Source organism: Grammomys surdaster, unplaced genomic scaffold (assembly GCF_004785775.1).
Source record: "Grammomys surdaster isolate TR1022 unplaced genomic scaffold, NIH_TR_1.0 126158, whole genome shotgun sequence".
Classification (NCBI taxonomy): Eukaryota; Metazoa; Chordata; class Mammalia; order Rodentia; family Muridae; genus Grammomys; species Grammomys surdaster.
In genome coordinates, this window is record NW_021620966.1 from 1,498,008 (window position 1) to 1,509,632 (window position 11,625).

General features: G+C 40.4%; 1 protein-coding gene across 5 annotated transcripts in view; it reads right to left on the bottom strand.

Moving 5' to 3' along the window:
* The window catches only part of Ahcyl1 (adenosylhomocysteinase like 1), a 33,767-nt gene extending 22,451 nt beyond the window's left edge, over window positions 1-11,316 (bottom strand). Inside the window, exons 1-2 of one of the 5 annotated variants that reach the window (XM_028757276.1) lie at window positions 10,546-10,892; window positions 6,568-6,639 (exon numbers count right to left, since the gene is read on the bottom strand). Coding sequence is in view for 1 of the 5 variants with exons in the window: in XM_028757274.1 (XP_028613107.1) it covers window positions 10,916-11,035 (120 nt within the window). In the remaining 4 variants the exon portion in view is untranslated. Of the gene's footprint in view, window positions 1-6,567; window positions 6,640-10,545 lie in introns of all 5 variants that reach the window. The other 4 variants (XM_028757277.1, XM_028757274.1, XM_028757275.1 and 1 more) reach the window with 4 other exon arrangements.
* Window positions 11,317-11,625: the final 309 nt, after the last annotated feature.

Here is an 11,625-nt window from a genome sequence, read left to right on the forward strand (position 1 = left end):
ACAAAATAAACCTGACTTCCAGGAGCCCAAGTTAACTAGCAACTGTGTAGCAACCACAATTATTTCTAAGTGAGCCAATGAACCCTATAGCTGGGTTACATGTTTTCAATGTGAAAGGATAAAGTGAAACCCCTACTGATCAGCTTCTGCTGATTTTAGTTTCCATACTTCAAGTTTACATAAAAAAATTATTATGAAACTACTAATTTATGTGGCTTGTAAGAAGCAAAAAGCCAAAAAGGACTGTCAGTTGAGGCTTCTCTGGAGTTGTATTAAAGCAAAAGTTACCTATTACTCCAGGATGAGTAATGAACAATATGCTACCCATCTAGCATATTCAAGTTTGGGTTTTCCTGAGCCTGTCTTCTGTTGTTTTCTAACCAGTGGTATGTGCAGGAGCACAAAGATCCAGTTTTCTTGCTAATACTGCACAGCATACAAAAAAAACATTGAACTTTGTTTAAGGAGAGTTATTTTCTCAATAAGTAACACTGCCAGGATATCAGTAATCCAAGTAATTTTCAATTTTAAAAAAACTCCTGACACATAAAGAACAATCCTCACAACACAGTAAGTACTAGATCAGAATTTTTACTTAAAGTTGATAAGAAAAGTTTAAAAGCAATATGTACTAGTATGTTAAACAATGAAATCATTAATATCAGGCTGGTGAAATGGCTCAGTGGGAAATGGTGAATGCTATAGTCTGACAGAGCAGAGTTCAATCCTGGGACAAATATGGGGGGAGAACCAACTCCTGCAAGCTGTCCTCTGACTTCTACATGAACACCTGCCCACATACATACATAGAAATAAAATTTAATAAGTAATAAGATCCTAAATACCCAGATTTCCTTGACTTTTTTCTTACATTGTCTGTCTCAAATTAATGGCTTATGGTTTACAAAACAATTTGTTATTTTAAAAAACTAGTATTATCTAAGGGCTGCATGCTCACAGATACAAAAACAGGATGGGTAGCAGTTGGGGCTGTATGATTTGCTTAAGGCAACTTGACACTGAAATGTAAAAAAGCAAAGACTAAAAACAAAAATCCCAAACAAGCCACAAGCTCAGTAGCATTTCTTCTTTTGGAACTAGGTGGGGAAATCAGTCCCCTGCTGTTTCAAGGGGTGGTCTACTGAAGATTGTGGTTGCTGAAAGGCTGAGAATAATTCCAGAACAATTGTGAGCTCTAGGGGAATCAAACAGTTCTTTCAGAACATACATTTTACAATAAAGGAAAGAGCAGAGGAAGGAAGGGAGGAAAGAGGAAGGAAGGAAGGAAGGAAGGAAGGAAGGAAGGAAGGAAGGAAGGAAGGGAGGGAGGAAAGTTTTGAGTTGCTAATGCCCTGCTGTTGAGATACTACTGTGCAGACCAGCAGGGTTCAAATTTAAACCCCACAGGCAAAAAGCTCTGCTCTGACTCTTGCTTCTTTGTTACAGTGTAGACAATGTATGGGCAGTCCAATATTGACCACTTACTAAATAATTTCCTATTTATATCTTAACTATCTGTAGTAGTATAGGGAAGATTCCAATTTGATGTGGTTAAAATTGACTACTGATGTGTATGGGAAGAGGGTTTGTTTACCTGAGAAACTGAGTATTTTCAGGAGTTACTATACTTTAAAATATGCTGACGTGTATTTTAAATGCATTTTTAAAAATTCAGCGCTAAATTGTGACAAGGAAACTTTTCTTTTAAATGTTTAACATTTAGCACAGAGAGCAGAGTTCCTAAAATTGAAAAGATCCTTTTATGTCTACAGTAAATCATTCAAAAAGCACCCTGTGCAAGTCACTTTCAATCACAGAATATGTTGGAAAGACCCAACGAAGTTAAATCGTCACAATATAAAAGTTACACTGTTGGGCATGCTGGCACAGACCTTTGATCATCGACAAGGCAGAAGCAGGCAGATCTTTGTGAGTCATAGGACAGCCTGGACTATAAATCAAGTTCCAGGCAGAATTAAATAGTAAGACCCTGTCTCAAAGAGATCCCCAAGTTCAATTCCCAGAAACCACATGATGGCTTACAACCATCTGTAATGGGACTGGATTCCCACTTCAGGTGTGCATGGAGACAAAGCACTTTTAAACATAAAATACATGAATAAATAAATCTTTAAGAAGTTATATTTAATTTGGCTAAGGTTAAAATAAAAACAGTTGTCACCAATGAATTCTTACTTTCTAGTATCACAATGCTACAGAACCACAGCTAAAACGTTATTATAAGGCTATTACTTTTGTTGAAATCATCTACTTTTAAATAACATGGTATGTGCTTAATAAATTTTGGTTTTATTACTATGTTAGGCATGTTAAGCATTTATCTAAATGATCTCTTATGCAGAATCTAAAAAGCCAAACTCATAGCGGGAAACGCAGTTAGGTTCCAGGGTTGAGAGAACAGGATGCACAATTCTGATGTCCTAAAATGAACAGACCTATTAGGTTTATTCTCAACCTCCCCAATGCTGCAACACTAATAAATTCCCTCACCTTGTGGTGACCTCTAACCATAAAATTATTTTCATTGCTATGTCATACCTGTAATTTTTCTACTGTTACAAATCTTAATATAAATATCTGATATACAGGATGGTCTTGGGTGACTATGGCGAGTACTTTCTGGAGAGCTGCTATTATGCACTTTCAGCAGCAGCATGGCTAGCAGTGTGCTGAACTTTTCACAAAAGATAACTGAAGAAATGGTTATGTTAACTGGCTTGATTACAGTCATCTCTTGACAGTGTATACAAATAACACAGTATAACATTGTACCCTTTGAGTACAATGTAACATTTTGCCTGTAATATATTTAAAAAGCTGAAAAAATTAATAAAGAAAAATACAAACTGGAGTATGAGGTTACAGGTTGACTAGAACTGTAAAATAGATTTTAAAGCCCCGGAAAGTGAGGTTTAAAGTTCTTGTGGTCATTTAAAAATATTTATAGTTAAAAATATTTATACTTATTTTTATTTTTCAGTGTATGAACAGATGTGGGCCTTGGCTCGCTTGGAGCTGGAGTTACTGGCATTTGTGAGCTGCCGGACTTAGGCACTGGGAATAAGACTCCAGTCCTCTGGAAAAGCAGGGAATGAATGCTCCTCACTGCTGAGCCACCACTCCAGCCAGTAAGTAAAGATAACTAGTATATGATTATATCCCATCAGTTTTAATGCATCACTAAGCAAACCATGAAATATCCTTATGTTAACAGCAGGCTTCCTGTTTTCCTACAAGAAAGCAGTTAGAACTGGAACCAGGTAGAGCCTCCTGACTTCTCTGGGGAGGGATGAGTTTCTGATCATCCTCAGATCACCATGAGGTAATGGGACCCGAGTCTATATACACGGTTAGCTTGGAACACTCATTATAATACCCCTTCGGCAGTCTTTCAGTGTGGGCATGTCAAGTTCTCAAAGCCTTAACTAAGAATCCTCTAAGAACTTCCTTCAGGTAAAGGAACATTTGGGCTGTGGTGATTCTAAGGTCAGCTGCTTAGGACCCAGCCTCAATTGGACACACCTACCTACTGAGTTCTTTTTCAGTACCCTGAAGGAGTTCCATCCTTGCTCCTGCAGCACTCATCCTGAGGGAGGCCTGGCCATTCTTTTACATCAAACACCAGAGCCATATTAGCACTGGTTTTAGCTGGTAACATGCCTGATCAGCTTAATCAACTTTCTAAGTACTGTCTTTTCCTCCCTAGCACAAGCTTCTGATCTATTCTTTAGTTAAATTCTTAACTCGCCAATAATTAACTATACCCTATACCAATCTGCTTTTCTTTTGAAGTTAGAATTTTACTAAAATGTTTCTCAAATCTTTAAGATATTATTTTCAATCTAAGAGTTTATAATATAAACTAACAAGTTTAAACTCTCATATTCTCACTTGACCATCCAGAAACTAGAGGTAAGGGTATGTACAATGTGTTAGAATTATACTTAGGATTTCAAAAAGAATTTAGACTCAGAAATGGTACTGGCTTAGAGAGGCCTGGTGTTCCCTATTTTTCCTACAGATACCCTCCAGTACTCTTTCATAAATGGCCTTCCTGTTTTGATAAAGACTGTTTAGGAGATAAAGTCCAAAGAACACAGTTCAGGGCTTTTTTTTTTTTTCTTTTTTTCCCCTAGAGCATCCTTAATTCTAGATAAGCAATCATTCCAGGAGCTTAGGCTACTAGCCTGGGTCCAAGGACAGGCTTCAGGTTAACAAATTTCCCTTCTATTTAGATTGTTTTATTTCTTTTTCTTTTTTCTCTCTCTCTGGAATATGTACACAGCTATTAGAGTGCTCCAGTGGGTAAGGGAGCCTGTAGTAAACTTAAATGACATAAATAATCTCACAGGAATCTAAACTGTAAGACATATCTGTAGTTGTCTCTAGTACAGGTCCTATGACAGGAGCTACTCAAACCTGACTTGATAGCCTCTATGACTTCTACTCCAGACTTACTCTGAATATGTGAGAAAAGTAGTAAGCTATTTTTCTGATCTCTCACATGGGGTGGAAGATTTCTTTCTTGGGAAATAGGTGACTTACATAGATAGTGGTTGCATTCCTACCCCAATATCTAATTTCAAAATAATTTTCATCAGCTTGGTCATTCAAAATGCCAACCCATTCTCCACCAGCTGCCCCACCTTCAGGTCTCTCTTGTTGTGAATAAGTATGTCTAATTTAGTGCCCAGATACCAAAACCTCCCTTTGTGACAGGTATCTTTCACACTCCTACCTCATAGAAGGATTTATTAACAAGCAATCTAAAGAGGACCTGAAAAAGCAAACAATTTCACTGAGTTTGCCAGGCTTTTGACAAAGCACCTCAAAAAATGCAGGAAATAAATGGGTTAAATATGCTTTGCTCTGAATTAAAACAAGGGAAAGTAAGTGGAGAAGCTACTTTTAATACCAATTATACTTGTTAGTACAGACCATGCATATGATGGATCCATAAAGGGTTAGGAGAACATGAGTCTATCTAAACAAGACAGAATGGTTTTTGTTTATTTTTAAACATGGTTTAGTTCAAATTTAGCAAAAACTGGTAATATGCTCTCATTCCAATCATGCCCAGCTTTCAGCTAATCCCCTCTCTATGGAATGAGAAAAGAATGTGCATAATTTTGAATCCCATACTCCCCAAATAGGAAAAGTTCTAATTCCTGAATGCAAAGGCTAAGATTAGTTTCATCAATCATCCATTCCCAATTATAAACCAGCAGACAGGGGACTTCTCAATACAAGTGTTTTCCATGTACCCTTTAGAACCTGGAAGCATCCTTTACCCTACTTACACTACGAACCAAGTCTTTGTCAACCTTGATTTACTCCCAACTGGCAAATAAGAACAGAAACTACCTCCAGAATAATGTTTCCTCCTGGGAAATACTGGAGAAGGGGTATAGTGAGGTCAGCCCCTCCAGGATTTGTTTTTCCTTGGACTTAGCCTACAGCTTATTACAGTGAGAACATGATGTCCCCGATCAACTTAGTCTCTTTCTGTTACAACCCTGAAGCAAACAGATTCTACAGCAGCTACAAGGCTGTTACCAAGGCCACTGTATTGATCAGTGTAATTAAGATTCACAATTCATCAAGTCCAGCACAACAAGCCAGCTGGGTCACTCTCTTCATTATAAGCCAACACTGGGAATCTTCCTGTCTTGCTTGCTAAGAAGTCTGGAACTAATGCTGGCACTAAAAACTCAAGTACTGAATTAGAAGCTGGAACCACCTGGACATGAACAGGAAACGGAATCTGCTACAGAGTAACTGTATATATCTGCCATCTCTATAAAACACTTATTTCACTTTCCAAAACTAGGGATTTTGAAAGTCTCCCTTTCCCCCAAATCTTGCCAAAGTCACACATTTTACATAAACATCACAAAATTTAGTGCCAACTAGAATCAAGAGCTCACAGTTAGGACAACACTGGCCCATTCCCAGAAGACTGTAATTCTAAAGGTGTGTTTCAAAGACAAGCGCACATCAGACTGTTGGATGTCAAGTTCAGCTGGATGGACACCCAGCATTATATATACAGTTTGAAAACCTGCTCAGCATTGCTAGCAAGGCTGTTAATACTGTCAGAGCCCTAACATACATTCCAAATCCAGCTGTTCAACTTTTCATTATTCCTCAAACTTGCAACTCCCTGGGGACAAAGTTTCTTAAATCCAAGATACCAGTTTCAACTTTGACCAGAGGGTCCCCGGTACTTAAAATGTTTGCTCCAATGGTGAGAATTTCAAATTGCATCCCTCATTACAAGTAAGAACAGCTCTAAGCCAACTGCTTTATGTTTCCATACTACTAAGCTAATGAGAAGGCCATGTAGTGTGTATTCTTTCTCTTCCCTTTCCTTCCATTTCCTGCATTAGAAAGAGATCTACTAAATGAGTGGAAACTCTTATTACATTCTCTCATCCAGTCCCTAGTCACTGCCTTATCCATCCATAAGGGAGGTACAAGTTCATAAAAACAGCTCTGGCAATAATAAAAGGAAAGCAAGTCAGTTACTACATGAATCCAACTTACTTTCTCCTGGGGACAATCCCTTCATAGTGTTGGATTCAATAAACATTCATCAACAGTACCGTGTGCCAGACCCTGTATGAGTGAAACATGGTTCTTAACTTCAATAAGCTCTACCTAGAGAAATCAAATGATAAGATTCATATTTTATCAGCTCAGTATTAAAAATAGTTTGAAAAGAACAGTTTCCTATAAAGAGAAGTAGAGCAAGTAGATCTGAGTACTTACCCACAGTTGCTGAAAATCTGAGTTCTGAGCATAAAAGTTTCTGAGTTATACTCTCAAGGCAATAATGAGACCCAAAGAGGAGGTTAACAATACCACCAGCCCCAGCTTTATTCCAAACCACAAAGACAAAGTGCAAGCTAGAATCATTTTTTTTTTAAAGTAGAATCTAGATCTGTAAAGAAAAGAGATACTATGCTTAGAAGCCTGTCTACTTAAAGCAAGGGTTTAAGTCAGGATCTAGAAGTAAATATGTATTTTTGTGCTCCTCTGAATTTTCCTAAGGACAGAAACTATGATTTCATGAAATTGAAATTCTTCAAAGATTAAGGCTCAAAAGATTAAGAACCATTCATTATGCACAGTCTCTAATGCAGCAACTCCCAAAGGCATTTCCTCAGATAGGCCACTGAGACTGGTTCTAGTTCTCTGCCTTCTATACACTGTATGTAGTCACCGCTTCTAGACTTAGAAACATTGATGAGGGTTTACATTTTAAAAATTCAAAATAAACTTCTACATCTTCAAGATAATATTAACAATATGATTGAATAGAAACTAAGCAGTAAAAGGACTACACAGAACCTAGGCTAAATGTTTAATATGCCACTCAGTAGAATCCTGTGTCCTTCCTCCTCAGAAGTCAGAAATTCACAAGGTAATATTCTGAGAGGTATTTAGAGAAACATGTTCATCAAAGGAGACTTCATCAATAAATTAGAGACTGGGGTTTATTTATAGAAAACCAACAATCTGACACAATGTCAATTTCTGAAGATCCAAAGACAGTTACTGTCTGCACAACAATGTAGCGGATTTGTTTTGAATAACTGCCAACATTAAACAGGGTTTTACGTCAGCTGTGGTACAGTGTATACTTCTCCTTACTACTAAAGGACTCCTTCTCACTTCAAGCTTTCCTGACCATACTGCCTGAAACCACTTTTAAGTTTGAATAAGCTTTATCATATAAGTTATACCACAGCAATCAATGTTGTCTCAAGAAAACTGCCTTTATAATCCTGGGTCAGGAAAAAATGTTTTCCATTATTTCTCATGTCTACTAAGGGACAAGACTATGATTCTTTTCATGTTCTTCTGGATGTTAGGATGTTTTATGGAGTTGCTTATGATAATCTGTATCACTAATTATCTTAGCCTTCAAGGTTAACAATACCCTTCCCAGTATATGGCATTTATGGCCCCCTATAAGTTACAACAAATGCTCACTGAAAAGAGGTGACAGGGCCAGCAAGATGCTCAGCAGGTAAAGACATTTGTTGCCAAGCCTGACAACCTGAGTTTGATCCCTTGGACCCACAAGACAGAAGGAGAGAATAGACTCATGTAAATTATCCTGACTCTTCCATGCACACATGTCCTCCCTCCATAAATGAATGTATTAAAAAATTTCAAGAAGGAAATAAAATATACTTTAAAAAATTACTGTTGCTATCTTAACTTCAAAATATATCTAGTGTCACCTGCTCCAAACAGCAGACATTTATTAGGCAAATGCAGAAACTGAGGCATATGAGTTATTCATTTAAGGGGATACCAATTAATAGGTGGCATCTTGACTGCCAAATATTCAAGTCTTAAATCAAACCAACAAGCCCTGTAATATCCATAGCACTGGAGTAGACATCCAAAAATACAAAACTGGTTATCATTATAGTTGGAGAATAAGATATGCTTTTGCTTGATGGGCATATACTTTACCTCAAACAAAGCAAACAATAATTAAAAACTGTCAAGAAAAGCATACTAGAATATGACCAAACTGAGAAGCATTAAAGTTATCTATGGCCCTAGGAATGTCCTCAATTCCAGAGGGGCCTCAGGAATGGGAATGATCCAAAGATTAACTGGTTTAGAGTCAAGCTAGGATCCTTTTGGATCAAGGACTACACCATTTTAAAGAGACAAAGTTCTCTTGCACCCTCACCATTTCTACACTTTATCACAGTATCACCACATGGAAGAGGTACAAAAGTGACCTAAGTCATAATGTCTAGGAGCTGAAATTCTGAGAGGGAATAAACAAAACCAGTTTACCCAGAATTTTACTACGTGACCTTGACTAGTCCTTAGCTGGTCCATTAACTAAATAAATGTCTCTTATCACCATCATTAAGGGAAGGTAATTAGTCATCATAACGAATTTTTATACAACGTACATACCACACAATAAAGCTCAAAGAACAAGATTAATAACATGAGGAAAAATATACTAGCAAATGGAAATTTACAACAGGGTCTTCCCACACTCCTGGCAGAGACTTGCTTATTTTAGCTAATAGAATATGAGTCTCTAAAGCCATTAGCATTGGCTTCACAATAATACTCATTTGTGATATTCCTCTCAGAAAGAAGAAAAGAAAGGGGATATTTACTGCTGTTGGTATTCAGCATCTCAGTTACTGGTTAGCCAGATTGGCAATTAACAATTGAGTACTGTATGCAAGGTACAGAGCTAGGCCCCATAGATTAAATGGTAAACAAGAGTCTTTGTCTCTAGGAGTTTACAATGTATAATACAGATTTTGGCTTATCAATATTGACTTGCAAGAATATAGTTACGCTGAAAGAAAAAAAAAGTAAAAAAAAGTAACAATAAAAATGACCAATACTCTCTCGAGTACCTAGACAAAAGAAGGTGGGCTTATGGTAAGAGATAAGAGTTAGAGGGATTAGGCTATCACGGTTTCCAACTCTTTCCCTTCACTCATCTGAGGTACTGCACATAAGCATTTTGCTTGTAAGAACTCTAACATTGTATTCAAATAGTGCAGATTGCAAAAGGTCACTTCTCCAACAAAGCGGTCATGGGAATGAGAGCACTAAAAATGAGGTCAACTGGATCCCTTAGGAGCAAGGGACCTTCTACAAACCTTTTAAAGGTGTTATTGGTAACAATCTCAATTTTGTGAGAAAACAGAGCTAAAGCACACAGTGATGACTTCTTTTTTTGAGACCAGTCAATTAGTTTCCTGGAGGAAAATAAATAAAGCCCTCTCAGGCACTGAGAGCACCTTTAACGAGTTCAGGTGCAGGAACCTCAGGGATTAACTATCTCTGCAAATCTTGCTCTGATGAATTTATACCATTCTTGAACCTCACAAATACCGTAGGCGGGGTTAGCTTTGAAATAACTTCATACAAGAGATATTTCAGAAAGGTCACCTCTTTGCAAAGGTTCTTTGGTCCATTGCTAATTGGGTACCAGGTTAGAGGAAGGTCAGAAAATGTTTGACAGAAAGCACTGGGGATCCCGATCCCACTACTGAGAGAGCTAATTAGACTCAGTCCTCATAGATCACCTTTTCCAAGAGCAATAGAAGGATGTCCTTTGAGCTCAACGCTCAGCACAATAGGCTGAACTGTTCAGTAAGTGCAGTAAAGAATGAGCAATCATTTCTTCCCACCCACCTCTCCAACCCACCCAAGCTTCTTTCTGGAGGGATGTCTAAGTGATCTATTCACATGACTAGAATCAACCTGCATCCATGACACGTCTACTGTCACCAACCTCTAAATTTTCCTTTCTCGTATACTTCCTAGCAAGTGGAATCCTGCAAGGCGAATTAATTATTTGCCTTTCAATTTCTTGTTGCTTTTCGAACCTTCAGCTGCAAAACCTAGTTCATACAGTTCTTTCCTCTTGCCTCTAAGCCATCACGCAGTTGTTGGTTAAGCGGCCAATTCTCCCCAAGAGAAGCCTTGAAAAGGCTCTGCCTGATTTCCCCCACTCACCTGAGGGGAAATTTCCTGCACACCCTCATCCCCTGGACAGGTCACAGGGGTCAGCTGAGTCGTTCACCCCCTCCCAATCTCGTCTTCAAGGCCCTCCATCCAGGAAAAGTCAGTCGCGAATTTAAGGCCTGGCCCTGTCGGGCTTCAGAAAGATCCAGGACTCCGGCCGAGGGACAAAGAAAAGCGAGGTCAGAGCGGCCTCTTTGGCTCCAGATAGGCCCATCGCCGCTCACCGGCCACCCCTTACGTCGTGTCAGTGATCCTGAGCACCCCAAACCCTAGCCCGAAGTCCCGAACTACCCGAGTCCGGGCCCGGGGCTTGCTCGCGCTCCTTCCGCGAGGGCCCTCGCCGCCACCCAGAGCCCCGCACCTTCTTGGGAGCCTTGGTGACCGTAGCCATGAAGGAATACTTCTCGGCGTCCTCGATCTCCTTGGCCTGCTTCAGCTCCTCCCCGACACCGGGCAGCGGCATCGCGTCAGGCATCGACATCCCCCGGCCGGCCCGGCCCGCGGCTAACCCGCCGCCCCCGCCTCTTTCCCTCACGGGCGCCCGCCCGTCCGCGCGGCGCCCTCGGCCACGCGCTCGCCCGCCTTCCCGCCAGGCCCCCGCGCCGAGCTGCTTGGGTTTCCGAAGGGCTGAGACCCGCGCGCCTCGTCGGCTCCTCAAACCAAGACTGCCGGACAGCGAGGGCGGCCACGGAAGAAGCAGAAGCAACAGCACGCAGCTCCGACCTGCCCGCGCAGCCGCCTCCGCCGCACGCAAGCACGCACGCAAAGTAAGGGTAGAGGGCGGAGACGCCACGTCAAGTACTGGCAGCCCCAAGGAGGGTGGGGAAAGAGGCGGGGAGAAATGGCGCGCTCTGCTGACGTCACCACGGTGGCCTGGGCCGCAGGAACCGCCCCTCCTTTCCTGCTCGCGGGCGATGGGCTTCTCAGGGTGAGTAGTTGTACCTTGTCTGCCGCCAGGTGGTGCCATCAGCCCTATTGAGCCGTGTGTGGTTCCTATAAAGATACCACAAGACTAAGGATCTTTGGACTACCAGTTCTCCAGGAGACCTCGGGATAGGGAGGTGGCAGGGC